The sequence below is a fragment of the Lethenteron reissneri genome, chromosome 69 (assembly GCF_015708825.2).
Source record: "Lethenteron reissneri isolate LAM-NWPU_2019-01 chromosome 69, ASM1570882v1, whole genome shotgun sequence".
Taxonomy (NCBI): domain Eukaryota; kingdom Metazoa; phylum Chordata; class Hyperoartia; order Petromyzontiformes; family Petromyzontidae; genus Lethenteron; species Lethenteron reissneri.
In genome coordinates, this window is record NC_083847.1 from 2,125,069 (window position 1) to 2,149,143 (window position 24,075).

General features: G+C 45.4%; 1 protein-coding gene across 1 annotated transcript; it reads left to right on the plus strand.

The window, feature by feature from the left end:
• The first annotated feature begins 5,441 nt into the window (after positions 1-5,441).
• On the plus strand, positions 5,442-19,556 carry LOC133360819 (hemagglutinin/amebocyte aggregation factor-like). The gene is made up of 5 exons (XM_061579695.1): positions 5,442-5,584; positions 8,375-8,477; positions 10,770-10,964; positions 12,858-13,010; positions 18,077-19,556. Exons 1-5 carry the CDS (start codon positions 5,512-5,514, stop codon positions 18,120-18,122), a joined length of 570 nt encoding a protein of 189 aa, XP_061435679.1. The 5' UTR covers positions 5,442-5,511; the 3' UTR covers positions 18,123-19,556.
• The last annotated feature ends 4,519 nt before the right edge of the window (positions 19,557-24,075 follow it).

A 24,075-nucleotide genomic window follows, 5' to 3' on the forward strand; every position in this document is an offset into this window, starting at 1 on the left:
TGCGTAGGACCGTGCACATCTTTCGGTCGTTTTTTTAACCCACTTCCCGTGATCTAATCGAGCTGACATTTTGCCACACAGACTCGTTGTGCGTGACAATGGCATTTTCGTGAAAAAAATTCCAAAATTTTACACTGTTTAGGGAATTTTTGTTTAAATATTTAATTACCAATTGTTTAATGCTGCCAGACCAATCATCTGACCCATAGGTGGCAGTCATCTCAAGCCAGAGGACGCAGAGGACTCGAGCCGCCCCCGATGCCACGCATATAAAGGATTTATAGTGAAAAACTTTGTTTTTTACGGGTTAATTTTTTCTGGGTTACTGATGGGATGTTGAAAACAAACAATGTGTTAGATTGTGTGTGTGGTGTGTGTGGAGAGGACACATATGAGAAGGCGATTTGTTATTTTTATCTGACAGTTATTATTTTGTATTGTGTATTATGTAAGTTTGAGTTGTACCTGGGCCATAATAATGATATCCAACGGAGAGGGGAATTGCTTTTAACATTTAAACTAAACAATTTATTTTAATACAGTGAGGGAAAAAAGTATTTGATCCCCCTGCTGATTTTGTACGTTTGCCCACTGACAAAGAAATGATCAGTCTATATTTTAATGGTAGGTGTATTTGAACAGTGAGAGACAGAATAATAACAAAAAAATCCAGAAAAATCGCATGTCAAAAATGTTATACATGATTTGCATTTTATTGACGGAAATAAGTATTTTTCCCCTCTGCAAAACATGACTTAGTACTTGGTGGCAAAAACCCTTGTTGCAATCACAGAGGTCAGACGTTTCTTGTAGTTGGCCACCAGGTTTGCACACATATTCAGGAGGGATTTTGTCCCACTCCTCTTTGCAGATCTTCTCCATGTCATTAAGGTTTCAAGGCTGACGTTTGGCAACTCGAACCTTCAGCTCCCTCCACAGATTTTCTATGGGATTAAGGTCTGGAGACTGGCTAGGCCATTCCAGGACCTTAATGTGCTTCTTCTTGAGCCACTCCTTTGTTGCCTTGGCCGTGTGTATTGGGTCATTGTCATGCTGGAATACCCATCCACGACCCATTTGCAATGCCCTGGCTGAGGGAAGGAGGTTCTCACCCAAGATTTAACGTACATGGCCCCGTCCATCGTCCCTTTGATGCGGTGAAGTTGTCCTGTCCCCTTAGCAGAAAAACACCCCAAAGCATAATGTTAGCACCTCCATGTTTGACGGTGGGGATGGTGTTCTTGGGATCATAGGCAGCATTCCTCCTCCTCCAAACACGGCGAGTTGAGTTGATGCCAAAGAGCTCCATTTTGGTCTCATCTGACCATAACACTTTCACCCAGTTGTCCTCCGAATCATTCAGATGTTCATGGGCAAACTTCAGACGGGCATGTATATGTGCTTTCTTTAGCAGGGAACCTTGTGTGCGCTGCAGGATTTCAGTCCTTCACGGCGTAGTGTGTTACCAACTGTTTTCTTGGTGGACTATGGTCCCAGCTGCCTTGAGATCATTGACAAGATCTTCCCGTGTAGTTCTGGGCTGATTCCTCACCGTTCTCATGATCATTGCAACTCCACGAGGTGAGATCTTGCATGGAGCCCCAGCCGAGGGAGATTGACAGTTCTTTTGTGTTTCTTCCATTTGCGAATAATCGCACCAACTGTTGTCACCTTCTCACCAAGCTGCTTGGCAATGTTCTTGTAGCCCATCCCAGCCTTGTGCAGGTCTACAATCTTGTCCCTGACACCCTTGGAGAGCTCTTTGGTTTTGGCCATGGTGGAGAGTTTGGAATCTGATTGATTGATTGCTTCTGTGAGTAGGTGTTTTTTATACAGGTAACAAAGCACTCCCTTTAAGAGTGTGCTCCTAATCTCAGTTCGTTACCTGTATAAAAGACACCTGGGAGCCAGAAATCTTTCTGATTAAGAGGGGGTCAAATACTTATTTCCCTCATTAAAATGCAAATCAATTTATACAATTTTTGACATGCGTTTTTCTGGATTTTGTTGTTGTATATTTGTTTCTCACTGTTCAATAAACCTTACATTAAATTATAGACTCATCATTTCTTTGTCAGTGGGCAAACCTACAAAATCAGCAGGGGATCAAATACTTTTTCCCTCACTGTATGTAACGCCTACTGAGCTATATCTCTTTTTCAGAAGCGCCCTGGCCATTACAAATGACAGCCCAACGGAGTGGCATATCATCATCACCACCATGTGTAAATTTATAGCAGTAGCCAAAACTCGCAATGCCGTGATGTTGATTCTGAATGTGGAGGGAAAAACTGGAGGACCAAGAGAAAAACCCATGCACCATGGGAGAGACAGAAAGACGCAGACTCCAAATATACAGCAGCAGGCATCGGGGTCGGGATCGAACCCACGACCTCCTGTACACCAGGCGAAGTAGTTAACATCTCATAGACAACGCGGCACAAATCTTGGACTTCGCCAGCATTGGCTCTAGGAAGGCTGACTTTGCAGATGAGGCACTAAATGCCAAAACCCGATGCATAATTTTTGCTCGCTATTGAATCAATGCTGCTGGAATTATTATTTATTAAAAAACCCGTCCAGAACTCACTCCCAGGAGGCCTCGTGTGAGGCTGATGGGCTGATTGGACGTGGACACAAAGGTACAGTCCGTCCTCCAATAACGCGATGGTGGTGGTAGTAGTTACTGGCAAAGGAGGTCTCAATGTCTATGGGCAGTGTTGAATCTTTGGGCAGTGTTAGTCTATGGGTAGTGTTGAGTAAATGGGCATTGTTGAGTCTATGGATAGTGTTGAGTCCATGGAGAGTGTTGAGCCTATGGGCAGTGTTCAGTCTATGGGCAGTGCTGAGTCTATGGGCAGTGTTGAGTCTTTGGGCAGTGTTGAGTCAATGGGCATTGTTGAGTCTATGGGCAGTGTTTAGTCTATGGGTAGTTGTTAGTCTATGGGTAGTGTTGAGTCTATGGGTAGTGTTGAGTCTATGGGTAGTGTTGAGTCTATGGATAGTGTTGAGTCGTTGGGCAGTGTTGAGTCTATGGGCATTGTTGAGTCTATGGGTAGTGTTGAGTATATGGGTAGTGTTGAGTCTATGGGCGGTGTTGAGTCTATGGGCGGTGTTGGGTCTATGGGTAGTGTTGAGTCTATGGGTAGTGTTGAGTCTATGGGTAGTGTTGAGTCTATGGGTAGTGTTAGTCTATGGGCAGTGTTGAGTCTATGGGCAGTGTTGAGTCTATGGGTAGTGTTGAGTGTTTGGGCAGTGTTGAGTCTATGGGCATTGTTGAGTCTATGGGTAGTGTTGAGTCTATGGGTAGTGTTGAGTCTATGGGCAGTGTTGAGTCTATGGGCAGTGTTGAGTCTATAGGCAGTGTTGAGTCTATGGGTAGTATTGAGTCTATGGGCAGTGTTAGCCTATGGGTAGTGTTGAGTCTATGGGCAGTGTTGAGTCTATGGTAGTGTTGAGTCTATGGGCAGTGTTAGCCTATGGGCATTGTTGAGTCTATGGGTAGTGTTGAGTCTATGTGCAGCGTTGAGTCTATGGGCAGTAGTAATAGGTTTTTACCCTTTTATCTGGCAACAAAACTGACACCTTTTTACAAGGGATCATGTTTGCGTTAACCACAACACTTGCGGTCAAAATGCAAACAAAAGGCAACTCTGATAATCTATGCACTGTCCTTGAAATTGATTGGTCGACACCCGAGACAGCTTTTCTTAGAGCCCAGTCTCACATGGTGTTGGACTAGATGACGCCAAAAGGTGCACAACTCAAAGACAATGCACCATCAGAGTATTGAGAGCTCGGACAAGCATTTACATTGAGACCTCCTTTGACAGTACCTTGCTACTGCCAAAGGAGGTCTCATAACGCGATGGTTGTAGTAGTTGCGTTCCTGAAAGAACACCGCGCTATGGAAATATCGCGTCGTAACAAAATTTATAATACAATAGAGGAGTCCGCGATAACGCGTCAGATGCGTAACGCAGGGCCGAACAAAGACCGAGGTGCGTGAAGGGTCTGGTCTAGAAGCATCATCCAGCAGCATCCCACTGCCTTGCGCGATGATGATGCTACTCCGAGGAAAGCCATACGACCGCTTATTCACGCTCGCTGCGACGTAGTTTCGTTCAGCTCGATCGCGTTTACATCCAATTCGTATCCGCGTTATAAACACGACGTGTTCCCGAATACACGCATCGCGTTGTGTATCCAATTCGCGTTAGGCAACAACACGCAGCGTTATATAGAACTGACTGTACCCAGTTGCGTTGTGTAAACATCGCCACTGGGGAGACAAAGGCGGCCGGACGTGATGCTGGCCACCCACCCCCTCGTGTGCTGTGCCGGCCTTCATAGGTGCTACTCGCTAACACTTGCCCCGACAGTCTGTTAAAGGCTATGCGGGGGATCTTTGTATTTTTTTTTGCTATGTACAGAATGATGGTGGTAGTGTTGTTGGTGTAGGTATGTTGAACTTCTTTCGCACCGTACGTAGCCATACCATGCGAACCGGGAGTGTGGGGGAAGAACAACAAACTATGGTTCTCTGTGTGAGTCTATGGGTCTCTGTGTGAGTCTGTTGGTCTCTGTGTGAGTCTGTGGGTCTCTGCATGAGTCTGTGGGTCTGTGTGAGTCTGTGGGTCTCTGTGTGAGTCGGTGGGTCTCTGTGTGAGTCTATGGGTGTCTGTGTGAGTCTGTTGGTCTCTGTGTGAGTCTGTGGGTGTCTGCATGAGTCTGTGGGTCTGTGTGAGTCTGTGGGTCTCTGTGTGAGTCTGTGGGTCTCTGTGTGAGTCTATGGGTGTCTGTGTGAGTCTTTTGGTCTCTGTGTGATTCTGTGGGTCTCTGCATGAGACTGTGGGTCTGTGTGAGTCTGTGGGTCTCTGTGTGAGTCTGTGGGTCTCTGTGTTAGTCTATGGGTCTCTGTGTGAGTCTGTGAGTCTCTATGTGAGGGCATGGGTCTTTATGTGAGTCTATCGGTCTCTGTGTGAGTCTGTGGGTCTCTGCATGAGTCTGTTGGTTTCTGTGTGAGTGTGGGTCTCTGCATGAGTCTGTGGGTCTGTGTGAGTCTGTGGGTCTCTGTGTGAGTCTGTGGGTCTTTGCATGAGTCTGTGGGTCTCTGTGTGAGTCTGTGGGTCTCTGTGAGTCTGTGGGTCTGGGTGAGTGTATGAGTCTGTGTGCGAGTCTATGTAGTGTATGTATGCTGATGGGATGTGGACACACACGACTTTAATGATAGTTTTGTTTGTTTGCACGTTGACGTGTGCGAGTGAGCGATTATTGGAACCTCGGGCGAATAATTCATCTCTGCGTGTTCATCGTTTTTTTATTTGCTCACCCACCGAGCCTGTGGCTAACCGGTGGCGCAAGAGTGGAGATTCCATCCCCCCCTCCACCACCATCCCCACTGGGATGGTGGTGGTGGGGTTCTATAAAGCGAAGAGGGCAACGAGACACCGACCATCCGAATTCCTCTTTCCAAGCTCGGTGCCAGCTAAGCTCTCATCCATCACCACCATGCAGCAGCAGCAGCTCCTCCTCCTCCTCCTCGTCGTGGCTCTGGCGGTCGGCATGGAGGCGACACCCCTGAGTAAGTGGACGAAAGAGCTTCATGGCTCATCGGATTCCTCCGGTATATTGAATGCTGAGTGTCGCTATCGTTGCTGTCATCAACAGCATCGGCATCATCATTAGCAGCAGCAGGAGCAGCACAATACAGTGATTAACTGCAGCAGCAATTTATTCCAACACCACCACCACCACAGACAAAGGGAGCCACTGCAGCTATGCACTTTTAAATCATCATCTAGATTGACAAACTCTTTTCTTTACAACTGCTGCTTGTTGTTGTGTTCAGTTTATTGTATTTCCTCAGAACCTCTGATTAGCACGGTTGGCTACGTACGGTGCGAAAGAAGTTCAATATACGTACGTCTCTTGAGATTAATTGTTTCTCATTGCTTTGAGGGACGAATTGTTTCATGAGATTCACTGTCAGTGGGATTCACTTGTCTCATGCGATTCACCGTTTTTTTTACGATTTGCTGCCTCTCGGAATTATTAAACTATGAAACAAATTTTTCATTAAACACATTAAAAAAATCTTACCAGGTAAAGCACCACTGATCTATGTATCTCTTTTGCACAAGCGACCTAGCTGTGTAAATTTATATCACCCAAATAAATACTCTAAATGCATAGAGACCCATAGATATGCATAGAGATGCATATAGACCCATAGAGATACATAGAGACACATACACCAAACAATAAACTAAATATAAGGCCCCACTCAGTTGCTATGCAGCTATTTTTTACATGCTTTTATAAACTCACTCTGTCTGTTGTCGAATCCTCAAATCTTGTAACCCAATTTTAACCCACTTCACAATGTGATATCGACTGCAAACTTGGTATACGTATGTCATACTGATGACAATACTATATTCTATCATTAAAAATAAAATATAAATATACTTTTAATCAATATTTTTTACATGTTATGTTTCGGCTTGGCTTATGGCAAGCTTCGGGCCACTTCCTGGAGTCGTGGAGTTCTGCCATTACTAGTACGGTACAATTCATTAACGCGTGTTTAAAAAAAAGTATTTTCAATATTACTTATTTTTGCAGAAGCGACCTGGCTGGCCACAAATGACGGCGCAACGAAGCGGCCCATCGCAATCGCGTGGAAATTCATAACAGACAAATAAATTGACTCTCTAAACGCACGTTTCTAAACACGCGTTTCACCGTCTCGAAGGAGGAGTAACTCTTCTCTCACGAGCATCGTTGTTTATTTGCGATGCTACTGCCAGTGGGATTGATTCACCGTCTCGTTTTAAGTTTCGCTGTTTTTTGAGATTTACTTTCTTGAAAGGGCGCCACAGTGGCTATAGGAGATGCTAACTTCCTCGCCCGGTATACAGGAGGTCGTGGGTTCGATCCCGACCCTGACGCCTGCTGCTGTATATTTGGAGTCTGCGTGTTCTCCCTGTGCTCGTGTGGATTTTTCGCCGGGTCCCTCCGGCTTTCCTCTCCACATGAAAAAATTAACATCACGGGTTTGTAGTATTTGGCTGCAGCGGTACATTTCAAGATGATGATGATGATAAGGCCACTTCGTTGAGCTATCATTTATGACAGCAAGGTGGTTTCTGCAAAAGAGCTCCTGTACGTAACTCAGTGGGCTTTACCTGGTAAGATTAAATATTTTCGTGACTGCAGGGATCCATACTCTTTGGTTATTTTGGTAAAGTCACGTAGGTATAAAATGAAATCAATAAAATCACGACCTTTCGGGCGCAACACAAGCGTCCGTCATCAGGTGGGACAACCACAGCAAGAAACAATTGCAGCAGCCCTTTTGCTCACTTCAGCTACTTGAAAGTTGACTATGAAGATTAGACACGCCCCCTCGGCTGCCTGCTAAAACTACTAACCATGTTCTACGTGACTTTACCGAAAGAACCAAGAAGATGAATCCCTGCAGTCACGAAAGCTTTAAATCGAAAATACTAACCATGTTTTATTTTACCCGGTAAGAAGGACTCACTGAGCTGCTGTTTTGATCTTTGTCAGAAGCAAACTGCCTATCAGAAATGATAGCCCAATAAAGCGGCTTATCATTTGGAGATAAGGGACTCTTGTGCTTATGAACATTCGACTTACAACATTCAGAGATGGTAACAAACCTGTCCATATGTCCAGTTGCCTGTTCGGATCGAGAGTCATCAGCTCAACTGATGCGCAATAGATGGCGGTGGTGGCATCTACATCCGCAGAACATGAAGAACCAGTGGCATCTACATCTGCAGAACACGAAGAACCAGTGGCATCTACATCTGCAGAACATGAATAACCAGTGGCATCTACATCTACAGAACATCAAGAACCAGTGGCATCTACATCTGCAGAACATGAAGAACCAATGGCATCTACATCGGCAGAACATGAAGAACCAGTGGCATCTACATCTGTAGAACATGAAGAATCAGTGGCATCTACATCTGCAGGACATGAAGAACCAGTGGCATCTACATCTGCAGGACATGAAGAATCAGTGGCATCTACATCTGCAGGAGACTATACAACTTTCAAAGCCATTCGCCGTGTTTAGTGTATATGCCGTACAAACGACAGGAGTAAAGTTGGACTTACAAACAAACCGACTTACGAACAGACCTCTGGAACCTAACTTGTTCGTAAGTAGAGGAGTCCCTGGATACAGCAGCAAAAATAAAGTATTCTGATTAAGTTTCGTTTAGTTTTTAATGTCACCAACCTGCCTCCCAATATATGAAGACTTTGATTCTGTGTTCACTGCTCTGCTGATTGTTCACTGCCCCACCCCCCGCCCCCCGTTCCGTGTTCTGTGCAGATGTCACCGGGTTGCGATCGCTGCACAAACGCTACGTCAACAGCTACGACGGACCCATCGACTTCTCTTGCCCGGCTCACCAGTCCATCTACATCATCCACAGGTGCGGGCAGTCCTCGACTTATAAACATAATTCGTTCCCGAGACCCCGCCGTTCGTAAGTTGAACGGTTCGCAAGTCGGAACACAGTAAACTACCGCATGTCATGCTCACACAGACACTCCCTCCCAGCACGAGGCTGACTTCATTACGTCTCGCGGATGAGCGCTCGGCTGAACAAAATGGTCCTGCGGTTCAGTTTGCAAGTGAGAGTTCGCGCTTTAAGCAAATGTAAAAAAATATTTATTTCATGGAAGCTGCTTCGTAAGTGCGAGTATTCCTAAGGGGACGTCCATAAATGACGTCACGTATCTGGGGGGGGGGGGGGTCAGACATTTGTGACGATGTGTGACGAGGGGGGGGGGGTTGAGAAATATGACGTCACGTAAAAATGCGCAACTTTAAATAAATATAGACAACACGTTCTACATAATTAAATAGACTTTTTAATGAATGTTTTCTCCTACAACATCAGAGTGCAGCGCCACATTAAATACGCAGAGCTTTGTGACGTCATATTTGAGGGGGAGGTCTGACTTTTTGTGACGTCGTGTGACGAAGGGGAAGGGGGGGTCAAAAATCGCGTGACGTCATTTATGAACGGCCCCTAAGCCGGGTGTGTGTAAGTCGAGGACTGTTGGAAGGCACAAAAGGGCAAAGATCCCCCCCCCCCGTGTAGCCTTTAACAAATTGTTCTGGCATGTGGTGTTAGTAGTGAGTAGCAGTGCCTATGAAGGTCGGCACTATGGCACATGCAGGGGGTGGGTGGCCAGCACTACCACGCCCGCCCGGCCGCCTTTGTCTTCTGAGTGTAAATGTTTACTACACACCGCAACGGGGGGTACTCATTTAAGGCTGAGTCGACCTAGGGGAGGTCCAGACTCTGTTCAGATAATCGTCAATGGTGTTGGCCTCGGGCCGGAATGGAACTCGGGTCGCTGGGTTTGTAGCGCAGCGCGCTTAACCTGTACCATCACAGGTACGCACACACACATAACACCACTAAGTTGGCGGTGAAGTCACCACGTTGTTTGCAACAGGCTAGGTGCACTTTGGTGCAACTGCCAGTCATCTCAGCCAGTCATCCCATGGCACCTGGGTTTGTCCTGTGACCTCAGTTCAGTTCATTTATTAGGTATAGCCCTGTGTGTAAGTCGACCTGCTGGCAGCGAGTCTTCAACACTTCACGCGTCCTCAAAGTGCACCTGGCCTGGCACATGTGCCGTGGGGACGTCACGACCACTTCGTGGCGAATGGCGGATATTGGTATTGGTGCACTTTGAGGCCAAAGTGATGTGTCGAACGCCCGCTGGCAGAAAGTCACGGGACAGAACCAGGTGGTGCCATGGGTTAACTGAGATGATTTGCAGATGCACCACCTGTGCTCCCCACTGTGCCAACTTTCTGTATTTTAGCAGCCCGGCACTCCGCTCCGTGTTGTGAGAGTCGCTCATCTGCGCTCCGTAGTTGTTGTTGCGTCCTTCACGAGCCTCCTCCTCCTCAGAGGCCGATCTTGACACCGCCAGTACCGCTCATCGGCAGGTCCACTCAGCTCCACATCCTCCTTTACCATATCAGCTTCAACTCTTCTGCAGCTTGCGCCCTGCCCGTTTAAAACTAAACAATTTTTTTTATTTTACCAGGTAAGGCTCACTTAGCTCTTTTTCAGAAGCGTCTTGGCCTAAAAGGATATATAGTTCAACGACGTGGCTTATCACGTGGGCATTTGAACCTTCTGTTTATTCTGGACCCCAAGGTTCCGAAAAAAAAAAAAAAAAAAAAAAAAAAAAATCGGAATTTATTTATTTATTTTTGGCGACTCCGTTCCACCGCGCACAGAAACGCCGCGACCCACCTGGCGCGGATCGTTCGGCTGTCATTGTCGTCCAAGCGCGGCGAGGACGAATGCGCAAAAGAAACAAATAATTGAAACTTTGATTGACGCATCGTGTAGAGCTCCTCTAGAGGAATAGATTGCCGTATCGTTTGCCTTCAACAGACATAAAATGATGTCGCAACGCAGATTATGCGAGAGTCGGGGGCCTATGGGACCCTGGGGTCTGCCATGAGGTTAATTTATTGCAATACAGACAAATACTCTAAACGTGTGTTTATAAATGGGGAGGGAAAAACCGGAGGACCCAGAAAAAAATCTACGCGACTACGCGGGGAGGGGGGGGACACAGCAGGCATCAGGGTCGAGATGGAACCCACGACCTCCCGCATACCAGGCGAGGTAGTTAATATCCCCCTGCATCGGTGTCTATCTGCGTGTGTGTGGGTGGGTGGCTGTTAGCATCCACAACAACGACGCTGAGGACCGTATCTGGGACTTCCGCTGCAAGGAGACGTTCGACGTGAGCCGCCCCGTCTCCTCCTTCGCGACCTCGTACGTGAACAACTTCGACGAGAAGCTGGATTTCACCTGCCCCTTCAACTCCATCGTGTCCGGCATCGGGAGCTACCACAGCAACGACGCGGAGGACCGCAGGTGATGGGACCGCCGGTTGCTTCGAATTTGACAAAGCTGTGGGAAAGAGCCGATTAGCGAAAGCGCCAGCGGTGGTGGCAAACTCCACCCCCCCCCCCCCCCACGACCTCCTTCATACCAGGCGAGGTAGCTAACATCTCCTCCCCGCTGTGTGTGTATGGGGAGCTGTAAGATCAGTGGATGATGCAAACCCGAACAATTGAACCCCTGACATCCTGCATGCCAGGCGAGGTAGTTAACATCTCCTATCCATACCCATTTGTTCTTTCGATAAAGTCACCAAAGAGCATGGATTCCTGCAGTCACGAAAGCTTCAAATCAAGATCTCATATCCACTGTGTGTGTATGGGAAGCTGTAAGCGCAGTGGATGGTGCAAACCCGACCGATTGAATCCCTGACCTCCTGCATACTAGGCGAGGTAGTTAACATCTCCTAGCCACCGTGTGTGGTGACCTCTAGTTAGCGCACTTGCGCTGCAAAACCCGGTTCGATTCCTGTTCACGGCCGACACCAGTGATAGCGATTATCTTCATTAGTACCTGGGCTTTTCCCAGGGCGACTCAGCCTCAAATGAGTACCTGGTGCAATGTGTAAACATTGCTACTTGGGAGACAAAGGCGGCCATGCGTGGTGATGGACACCCACCTCTGTATTTGCCGTGCCGGCCTTCATAGGTCCTCACTAACAGCACTTTCCCCAGCAGTCTGTTAATACGACATGGGGGATCTTGGTATTTTTTGGTGGTGATGGACAGAATGATGGTGCTGGTGATGGTGGCGATGATGTATGTATATTGAACTGCTTTCGCATTGTAGGTGCAGGGGGAAGGACAACACACTAAACACAAACAACTGTTCTAAGTAAATGAGTTTGATGATGATTTAAAAGTGCATAACTCCAGTGGCTTCCCAGTATCGGAAGGAAGAGCATTCCAGATGGCCGCAGAAGCAGCGTATCTGAAAGTGCCGCACTATGCGGTCACCATCTTTGTTCGATAGCTAGCCAAAAGCCGCTGCTGCGAGGATGACGGAAGTTCGTGTGATGGTTTGTGGTTGTGATGTAGATGATGTTGGAAGTGATGAATTGTGATATTGGTGTTGGTGGTATTGATGAGATAATGGTGTTGGTGGAATTGATGAGGTATTGGTGTTGGTGGAATTTATGAGATATTGTATTGGTGGAATTTATGTGATATTGGTGTTGGTGGTATTGATGAGATTTTGGTGTTGGTGGAATTGATGAGATGTTGGTGGTATTGATGAGATATTGGTGTTGCTGGAATTTATGAGATATTGGTGGTATTGATGAGATATTGGTGTTGCTGGAATTTATGAGATATTGGTGTTGGTGGTATTGATGAGATGTTGGTGTTGGTGGAGTTTGGCATTATGAGCATTGGTGTTGGTGCTTTTTGGGTCCCCAACCACTTCGCTCACTATTTTATTGTATGTTTATATTTTGCCATGTAAGGCCCCATTGAGCTGTGTAGCTCTTTTTCAGAAGTAACCTGGCCATCACAAATTATAGCTCAACGAAGTGGCGTATCATGGATAAATGTATAGCAGAAAAATACTCGAAACGAATGTTTCTAAATATGGAGGGAAAACTGGAGGACCCTCAGAAAAATGCATGCGACCACAGGGAGAGAGAGAGAGATGCCAACTCCAAATATACAGCAGGCGTCACGGTCCAGAAATCAAATCCACGGCCTCCTGTAAACCAGGGGAAGTAGTTAACATTTCCCCATCACTGTGGTGCCCATAATGACGGCGATTGCCATAATTACGGTGGTTATCAAATGGTGTTTTCCACTTATATTTGTAGTCATGAAAATCACAGAGATGATGACAATGATGAGGATGATGACGAGGATGACGATCATTGCCTTGCAGATGGAAGTTCACCTGCACCATGCAGGCCAACGTCTGCATGGGTGCGTGCCAGTGGACTGACTACCTCAACGACTTCGACGCGCCAATCTTCTGGGTCACCCCGGACTCCCGGTACCTGGTGGGGGCGCACAGCTACCACAGCAATGACGCCGAGTAAGTTTGTCCGCCCGTCGGTGGCTGTTGTCACTTGACACTTGAACCTTATGGCGGGACCTCGGGTTCCCGAATAAACGGAAGTCAAAATCGTAATGAATAATTTTTTGGCGACTCCGTCTTACCGCGCACATAAACGCCGTGGACCTACCAGAAATCAATCCTCTTTCTTCAATGAGCACCCGTCGTTGCCAAAATTGCTGTATTCATAAACTAAATTTTGAAACGTTGATTAGTGCATTGTGTATAGCTCGTCGAGATGAATAGATTGCCGTATCGTTCACCTTCAACAGACATAAAATTACGTCGCAACGCAGTTCATGCGAGCACCGGGGGCTTATGGGACCCCGTGGTCCCGCCATAAGGTTCACTTCACAAACCGCTATCATTGGACACAGCAAGATGGGGACCGGGGTTCAGGGCGCATTTCAGCGTGGAGTGTATATGCTCTCTCCTCTGTTCTGCAGAGACTGTGGAAGTAAGTGTGTACACGTGTTGAACTTCTTTCACACCATACATAGCCAACCATGCTAATCGAAAGTGTGGGGGAAGGACAACAAACTATGCGGCTCTGTGCGAGCCTATGGATCTCTGTGTGAGTCTATGGGTCTCTGTGTGAGTCTATGGGTCTCTGTGTGAGTCTATGGGTCTCTGTGTGAGTCTATGGGTCTCTGTGTGAGTCTATGGGTCTCTGTGTGAGTCTATGGGTCTCTCTGTGAGTCTATGGGTCTCTGTGTGAGTTTATGGGTCTCTGTGTGAGTTTATGGGTCTCTGTGTGAGTCTATGGATCTCTGTGTGAGTCTATGGGTCTCTGTGTGAGTCTATGGGTCTTTGTGTGAGTCTATGGGTCTCTGTGTGAGTCTATGGGTCTCTGTGTGAGTCTATGGGTCTCTGTGTGAGTTTATGGGTCTCTGTGTGAGTCTATGGGTCTCTGTGTGAGTCTCCGGGTCTTTGTGTGAGTCTATGGGTCTCTGTGCGAGTCTATGGGTCTCTGTGTGAGCCTATGGGTCTCTGTGTGAGTCTATGTAGTGTATGTTCAACTTCCATTGAACTCCCTTCTGTTCTGCAGCGAGTGTGTGTAACTGCCCCGCCAATGGTGAATTGAGGGAGTGGAGTGTTTTATAATACAAAATACCCAGGAAGGTGCTGAGTTTTGGAGGTGCGGATGGTAAGGCCCCACCTCTTAGTAGCATGCTCCAGGTCAAGCAGCAGCGACTTCAACTCCTCTAAGTGAGCAGCAATCACCAGATCATCAGCATTTACTACTATAATGAGCCATGAATGTCCGTGTGTCCCGCGCATGACGTCACTCCACGTCGACCAGCCCCCCTCATTAATAATTATGAACAGGTTACGTCCTTCACATGGACCCCCCCTCATTAATAATCATGAGCGGGTGACGTCACTCCACATTGAACAGCCCCCCTCATTAATAATCATGAACAGGTGACATCCTCCAAATGGACAACCCCTCCATTAATAATAATTAGTGGGTGACGTCACTCCACATGGGGGGGCGAGGCGCCTCCTCCCCCCTTTTCAGCGTCAACTTACAACCCTCACTACAAAGGCAGAACCCTCGCATCACGCGATCTCCGTAACGCTATTGAGATGTAGAAGTTAAAAGGACGTCATGATGAACAAGAGATTATAACCTTTAAATGAAAAAAGTCTGTGTCACTGTGGCCTTACAAATTGCACACGAATGGATGCAATTAATATCACGTCGTGGTCTGCTTTTCGCTTGCAATTTCAGATTTACTGCAATACACCCGTCCTTGGACGGGCAAAATGCTAGTACATAACATGATTGACCAACAGGGAGGTATCTCTCGACCGCAATCCGAGCATTGATCAGCCTACCATTTTATCTGTAACAGATGGAGATTCCTCCAGTACAACCATGGAAAGCTTCTCGAACTACATGATTTAAAAATTATGTTACATATTATAGAAGCCAGTGAACACCCCAAGATTAACAGGGAATGGCTCTGACTCCCAGCCACGCAGCTTTACCCGGGCATGCCCACCATTATGAAGATCCTTAATGATTGTGAGCAGAGTCAGGGACTCCAAAAGCACGATCAACAACCCAGAGCCCAGGCCTCTTTATGGTATCATAGGCCTTGACCAAGTCAATAAACACACAAATGAATACCAACATCCATCATTTCCCACTAAGTGGCGGTGACGTCACCGCGACGCTTGTGCCAGACTATGTGCACCTTGATGCCACGTGAAGTGTCAAACGCCCGCTGGCAGGAGGTCACGGGGCAGACCCAGATACCCCGGGTCGACTGACTGAGACGACTGGCTGATGCACCAAGTGTGCCCCCTTACTTGCCAACTTTCTGTGCTTTAGCAACCCGGCGCTCCGCTCATTGTTGTGAGCGTCGTTGTTGTGAGCGTCGCTCACAACAACTAGTGTCGCAAAAATAAACACACGCGCACACACACACAATGTGACTGACATCGGCCATAACATCCCCATTGGTGAAGAATTACCTGCAAATTGACTCCGTTTGGATTAAATACAGCAGCAACATCGACACCTTTCCCAACCTCCTGAGATGTCGATGTGCAGAAGCTTTAATCCAGCTGCATGGATGATGATACTGATTCGAATTCATGGACTGATAGTACTTTGCTGAAGACAAAGTATTGTTGAGTTTTTGCATCAAGCTAGAATCCATATCCCGCAGAGAGGGTCCCTTGCTCATAAATATCTGGGCAGTTCACCAGCATCGGTATGAGTGTCCCTGACTTTTGCTGATAAGATTCCGTAACGCACTTCATAACACATTTAAGTGTAGTACATTGTTGTGCTCCGACTTACGCACTGTTTGACTTACCAATGGTTCTCAGAAACAAAGTGTCTTCGTATGTCGAGGGCTACCCGGATATAAGTACAAATTGCTTAAGTACATAGTCTTGCTCATTTTTCAACACCACGTGCGAGCTTGCAGCAAGGCAGAAAACAACAATAACAGTGACTTAAAGCTTTCGTGACTGCAGGAATTCATATTCTTTGCGTCTTTCGGTAAAGTCACGTGGATAGAAATAGTGGAAAATAAAAATATCACGACGTTCCGATCGCAACGCAAGCAATCGTCTTCAGGCGGAAAAAATGGAGGTGAACTGCCCAGATATTTATGAGCAAGGGACCCTCTCTGCGGGATATAGATTATAGCTTGATGCAGAAACTCAACAATATTGTGTGTTCAGCAAAGTACTATCAGTCCATGAATTCGAATCAGTATCAAGCAAGTCCTCCACTTTTTACGCCTGAAGACGAGTGCTTGCGTTGCGATCGGAACGTCGTGATATTTTTCTTTTCTTTTTCTTTTTTATTTCTATCCACGTGACTTTACCGAAAGACCCAAAGACTAACATTAACAGTACCAGACCACACCAAGACAACAACAGTCCCAGACCACACCAAGACAACAACAACAACAGTCCCAGACCACACCAAGACAACAACAACAACAGTCCCAGACCACACCAAGACAACAACAACAACAGTCCCAGACCACACCAAGACAACAACAACAGTACCAGACCACACCAAGACAACAACAACAGTACCAGACCACAACAAGACAACAACAACAGTACCAGACCACACCAAGACAACAACAGTCCCAGACCACACCAAGACAACAACAACAGTCCCAGACCACAACAAGACAACAACAGTACCAGACCACAACAAGACAACAACAGTACCAGACCACACCAAGACAACAACAGTACCAGACCACACCAAGACAACAACAGTCCCAGACCACACCAAGACAACAACAACAACAGTCCCAGACCACACCAAGACAACAACAACAACAGTCCCAGACCACACCAAGACAACAACAACAGTCCCAGACCACACCAAGACAACAACAACAGTACCAGACCACACCAAGACAACAACAACAGTACCAGACCACACCAAGACAACAACAACAGTACCAGACCACACCAAGACAACAACAACAGTCCCAGACCACAACAAGACAACAACAACAGTACCAGACCACACCAAGACAACAACAACACTCCCAGACCACACCAAGACAACAACAGCAGTCCCAGACCACACCAAAACAACAACACTCCCAGACCACACCAAGAGAACAACAACAGTCTCAGACCACACCAAGAGAACAACAACAGTCTCAGACCACACCAAGACAACAACAACAGTCCCAGACTACACCAAGACAACATCAACAGTTGCAGACCACACAAAGACAATAACACATAGTCCCTCAATTACATTGCACATAAAACATGAAACTATCAATACACGGGTAAGGATAATATCTGTGTACAAACGTATTTATTTTCAATTCAACATTTAGTAGTAGAGCTGTCAAGACCAATATTATCCATAGGAGGTTGTTTTTGGTTACATTACGTAAATATAATGTGTCGTTGAACCCGCCACCATCCGGCACAGCCAACCAGTAAGTTTTGGCATATAAACAACACGTGACAAATTAGTTACAAGTTCAGCACACGTCACAGTACTCAAATTGTAAATGTGGTTGTGGCTTTACTCTCCAACACACAGCTGGCTAGTGCTGAATTCCTAAACTAATTGGCCACGTTTTATTTACGTGACAAACCTTACTAATTGGCCGTGTCGAGTGGTGATTGGGTTTAACGACGCCTTTATATTTACGTTATCTAACCAAAAAAATAACAAAATCATATCCTCAGAACCAAATGAGGTATATTCCAGGCCATGGCTTACATCAGTCCGAAAACGATCTTGAGCCCACAATCTCCTTCACCAACGCACACTACCCAGCGTGGTGAAGTATGGTCAAACAGCCGCTGTGACTAACACGGTCATTGGAAGGCCTTCATCCGGCAGTGGATTGGCGTTGGACTGCGTTTTAGATGTTAGATGTAAAATGTATCGGTTTAGGATCATGTTGTCATTGCTTTAGATGTATAATGCAGATTTTGACAAACTTTACTGATTGGCTGTGTCGGGTGGTGGCGGTGGAGTTTAACGACACGTTTTTAACTTATTTGCATTTTTCTTCTTGTGTCCACAGGGATCGCAGGTGGAAATTCCAGTTCTGCACCAAGGCCGCGTGCTAAACCAGCGGTGGAGTTTAGTTCTCCAAATGATATTTTTTGCATTTCATGGCGTACACGCCACACGCTTGCATTAACAGTGTATGCATCACGTAAGCTTTTAAACTTGCACTGAATGTTTTATATGCGGGTGGTTCAGAGTAAAGGTGTCTTTCTAGTTTATCGGAAAAAAGTTGAAAGCCAAGTGGAAGTGCATAATACATGATGCTCAACGCGCAATTCACAGCAGTGGTCTAAATACAAAACGTTAAACAAAACATTAAACACCTTGGCAGATTTATCAGCGTAGTTCAGGATCATTTTGCTTGTGTTTGAGAAAATGTGAACACGTCATCATCATCATCACCACGATCTATGAACATACTCCGTCATTTGTTTACACTTTCCTCTGTCTTGTAGTGCCAATACGCTGAAGTATTGCCACATTTTTCTGGCACCAATCTCTTATGTCGTCGTCAAGATATTCTCTGTTAGGTCTTCATCTCTTTTCAGTTCCTTGCATTTTTCCGCACATACTTTGAATTTCCCTGTTGTTGTCTATCCTACATATGTGTCGAAACAGTGCCAGTTTCATTCTTATCACTGCCTGCATCATCAGGTTGTCTTTTTGTACGGGCAACCTTTTTCCTACTTCCACATTGGTCACTCTTTGGGTCCAGCACAGATGCAGTAATCCTCATGTGGCAATACATTTCGAATGCCAATATATTATCTCTGTCAGTCTTTTTCAATGTCCAAGTCTCGCAGGCATACACAGCTGTACTGAACACGCATTGTTCCTCAGATGCTCGGTTTGGTCTTGTAGCTGATTTTTTTGCTTCTCTAGATGTCATTGAAATCTTGCAATTACTCCTTTGCCTTTACTCCATTCCCTTACGTGTGAACGTGTAATCGAATGAAGCGGAGACCCTTTCGTTTTTCAAGACATTCTCCTGGTCCGCGTAAAGCAATTGTCCCACCGCGTTGAAGATGCCTTTACGTCAGAGAAGTGCAATTATTTAGCAATTTTGGGACATCTGCTTTCACGCGCACGCTGCTCTACTGAACTTGAGTGCCATTGAAGACCGAACGCACCACTCAACCACTGCTGTGAATGTCGGCTTCATTACACCCTGCTTGCTGTCCCGACCCCCAAATAAATGGTTTGCTGCCATCTTGGAAATACCAAGACTGATTTTCACATGCGGCCACAAGTCAATTAGTTTGTGTGTATGAAGCATCATTGCATTGCTCACACAACTTTTAAATGCTTCTTATAACCCAGGTTTCCCCAAAACCCAGTTAGCGGAGCCCCACCATCATTACGTCGCAAAGAAGTTACATTTCATTTCAAATATGCAAATAAAAGTTGCTTACAAAATGCTCGAAGCGTCTAATGATTGCTCAAGTGGCGTCGCGTGACATTGATACCAATTAAAATTTTAATGAGAGGATCTGCTTAAATTCAGGATGGATTGCGTGTGTTTTTTTTTCGAGGTGTAGAGCGCTTGGTGTGTATATTTGTTTGCACATTTGCTTGTGTGTGCGTGCGTGTGTTAATGTGTGTATCTGCATGTGTATCTGCATGTGTGTGTTTCCCGGTGTTAATATGTATGTGTATAGTGTAGTGGTTAGTGAGCTGCGATATGAACCCAGCGACCCGGGTTCGGTTCCCGCTCACGGCTAACATCAGTAAAAATAATCTGAACCGGTCCTGGGCCTCCCCTAGGTCGACTCAGCCTCAAATGAGTACCTAGTGTAAAACATCACCATTAGGGAGACAAATGCGGCCGGGCGTGGTGCTGGCCACCCACTCCCACGTGTGCCGTTCCGGCCTTCATAGGTGCTCGCTAACGACGCTTGCCCCAACAGTCTGTTAAGGCAACACGGGGGGTGGGTGCTCTTTGTACTGTACTTGTACATGGGGCCCGTATGACAATGACAAAGACCCCCCAATATAGTTTGCATAGACTGTAAATTCTGCTACTGAGCACCTATTTAGGGTAGAATGATGCGTGAGGGGTTGGTGTGGCTATTCCCACGCCTGGCCACATTTGTCTCCCCCTTTGCTCGTGTTAAAAAGCCCCTCATTAGCTATTCGTATCAATGCCGAGTCGACGTAGGCATATCTATCAACCCATGCAGTTCACGCTGTATTCTTGCACAGGGAAATTGAGTTTTCAGGTCCATGTGGCGTACAGCTGTTTCAATTCGGGAAAAAAAATAGTTTTTTCTATTTGTTTGTGTGTCTCCCGTGTGATGGGACTTTCTAGCATGAACGTTGAGCTTTATCAGGGCACGGGGTAACCGATAAGGTCTGAATTGGTCTGTAATTAGGTAGGGCACTGATAAGGAGTTGACAGGTATGCGTAGAGGGCAGGCACAGGACAAGTTCAACAGTCACTTGTCACTGCTCTATCAATACCGTGTGTTGCACACTCGAAATGAAGGACGTGGGCAGGTGCTCCAAATCGAGGGCAAACACATTTATTGTGGTAAATCTGTAAACTGCAACAGCACGTGTCACACACAGCAATCCTTAACCGAGTCGCCATTAATCACGTGACATGTATTTAAGTCCGATTAATAAATAACCCTGCCGGCCACCCACAGGCCCAACTGAGTTATCGCATGCTGGTGTACACACGTGCATTGATGTACTGCACAGCACATAAGGATCATGGGACCTCCTTTGGCTGTACCAAAATATGATAATAGGTGTTTCCTAAGCAAAAAACCCACGACACAAGCGGTCTTTGCTTGTGTCGCGATCGAAACGTCGTGGGTTTTTTGCTTTTATTATTTTCGATTTATTTCGAAAACTTTCTTGTATTTTTTGGCTTTCATTATTTATTTATTATTTCCATTTTTTTAAAAGTTACATTTTTAATTTTAATATTTTTCTTTTTCTATCTACATGACTTTACTGAAAGAACCAATAATATGTTTGCACATTCTTGAATAACATGTTTGTAGGTGTTGTGTAAATTTGTTGTGTTTAAAATTGTTTACTACGTGAAATTAGCATAAACACACAAATAGATAAATTAATATCCTCCTGTAAATGGTTACTTTATTTATTGTACTGTACTTACGACTCCAATCTCGAAGACTGGGGTGATGATAGGGGGTATAGAATTGAAAGTGGTTATTCAGTCTGAATCCAACTGTGTCCGTATATTGCTTGCAAACGCAATTGAACACATTGCTTATAAGAATGAGCCTACTGAAATCCGCTGTTGTTTCAACAACTTGTGTTTGACAATGCAGCCTTTAAACGGGTACTTCGGTGAACGCCGAATTTCACGCACTTTTCGCCGGATCGCACTGTATATTTTTTGTTTTTATTCTTCATGAAAAAAAGTGGTTTATGTACGTGCAGTATTTTCATTATTTAAGTTGTATGTAGTGTATAATGTACTGTACCCAATATTTAACATTGAAATGAAGCATTGCTACTTGTGTTGTCATGCATGTGGTGCCAATCGCCAGACTGGTTACAGCCTTTGGAGCAGTTTCGCCGGATGTACCCCGTCACCGCCGGTAAATGTGGGAAGCAATAAAATTGCACCCCCGGATGTTTCGATGATTTAGGGTATTTGAGAAATGTCCAATTTTATTTTAGGGGCTACCTGTAAACAAATTCTTGACAATCCAAATAAACGTCAAGACAACCAATCCATGAGCGAATGTTGAACTTATTCTGCACCGCACGTATCCAATCATGCTAATCGGATGTGAGGGAAATGTTGCGACACTTTAGAATGCTGCAACATTTTGATGCAAATATATGTGGGTATAGCCGATTCTGCTTTGATCACTTCGTTACAACACTTTAGAATCAACTTTTGCGTATAATTTATCTACAAAGGACTGGCTGCAACATTGAATTTAATAATTCGCCTCTTTTCAGCCACTTAATTTGCATAATCTCACAAAAGGCATACTTTCAGGACACTGAGATCAGGGGAAACAACACAGTATTAGATATGTTACTCTGAACAAATCTTAGTGTTCTCAGAATATAAGATAAATGTGTTACTGTCTGTGCCTTTCTGACCCGCCCCTACTGGACGTCTGTGAAAAAGAGCTTCATAGCTCATCGGATTCCTGCAGTATAAATAAAGATTCTGATTCCGAATCACATCAATAGTTTTATATTGGACTTGTAAATATAGCAAATGGTGTTTCTTAAATTGTTTGGGTTGAGTTATGGCACAGTAGTTTCCGCTCTGTTGCTATCAACCCGGCTATACGACTTGATTTCTAGCCACTGATAACACAGAGTAATATCTTACTGCTCCCCCCTGCACCTCAAGAGTATGAAAAAACAACTACCATAACCGACACGGCGTGGCGAGGCCTCTTATCCAGAAAGCCAAGTTTTGTATTAATATTACACATGCTGAATGTTAAATAAAAAAAACTATTTAAAGTCCCACTGAGCGATGTAGATTTATTTCAGAAGCGAACTAGCTATCACAAATGATAGCTCAACAAAGTGGCTTATCATGTGTATATTTTATAATAGCCAAATACTCTAAACGCATATTGATTCTAAATGTAGAGGGAAAAACCAGAGGACCCAGCAAAAAATCCACGCGACCACGCGGAGGACATGCAAACTCCAAACATATAAGCAGGCGTCAGGGTCGGGATCGAACCCACGACCTCCTGTATACCAGGCAAGGTAGTTAACATCGTGCCTCCGTGGCGCCCTCTATTCTTGAACGTGGAGCAGAATTAACGTTGATACTTAACGATGCCCCCTCCTTAGTGTGTGATTAGAAAGAGTTGGGGTTCAAGTCGCCTTCCCTAGTCATTCACTGCACCCTCGCTGCGATTGACACGCGGTTAGTGTGCACTTTTGGAAGGTAGGCTACACTTTACTCTTGGCTAAACAACGTGGGTCTTTTACCAACCCGCACTGACCGGCATGGTGCAGTATGATCACACAATCCTCACGTCCCATACAATATGCCGAGGCTTTCATTTAGCAAACCTTTTTTTTACGAAGCACGGGCCAAAATGCCCACAACGCCAAGTTGCTGGCAATAAATCGCACTCTTGAAGGTGAACAAATAAGTGTGAATACAATTCTTAAATTGAGCAACGGTATGACAACTTGAGATAAGAGACGGTACAGAATTCCAAGTGTATTCGTGTGAGGCAAGAAGCAAGATAAACTTTGATGGTTCGTGTCGTGGTTGAATACAGGATGAATGAGACAATAGTTTTAGTCTGTACATGGTAACGTCACACACCAAAACTATGTCACCCAATTCCAAATTTCCATTTGTATTACGTCCACCTTTGTGGTCTGCAACTTGTATTTCTTTCCGAGTAGACCAAGATTTTGGTCTCATTTAATATTTTATGTGAGGAGCTTGTATATTGAGCCATAGCTGAGTTGCAGGTGGTTTTGACTACAAGTAAAACTTCCATCATGTTCATGGTTGCGACAATTCCACCCTCTTTGTATCGGGGGCCGTCCATAAATGATGTCACGCACCTGGAGGTGGGGGGGAGTCAGATTTTTGTGATGATGTGTGACGAGGGGGGGGGGTTTGAGAAATGTGACGTCACGTCAAAATGTGCAACTTTAAATAAATATAGAATTGTTATAACAACACTAATTGCTATAACAACACTCCTACAACATCAGAGTGTAGCGCCACATTAAATACGCACTACAATGACAATAGTTGAAGCAATTTGAAGCATGTTTTCTTTTCAAAATGGAAATATGGTTTGGGGGGGGGGGCAGAGCTTTGTGACGTCATGTTTGAGGGGGGGTCTGACTTTTTATGACGCTGTGTGACAAGGGGGGGGGGGGGTCAAAAATCGTCCAAAATCGCGTGACGTCATTTATGGACGGCCCCTAGGTAGTATTGTCTCCTGGGGTTTGGACAGTAACAATCACGAGGAGTCTAAAGAAGAATCTATGTTTTTCTATTCATATTAGTGTTGTGAAACA

Bases quoted from the DNA above. Each gene is read 5' to 3' on its own strand.
- LOC133360819 (XM_061579695.1), top strand. From the start codon at position 5,512: ATGCAGCAGCAGCAGCTCCTCCTCCTCCTCCTCGTCGTGGCTCTGGCG. The intron at 10,965-12,857 runs GTGATGGGACCG...ATTGCCTTGCAG, and splicing joins AACGACGCGGAGGACCGCAG to ATGGAAGTTCACCTGCACCA. The intron at 13,011-18,076 runs GTAAGTTTGTCC...TTGTGTCCACAG, and splicing joins TACCACAGCAATGACGCCGA to GGATCGCAGGTGGAAATTCC.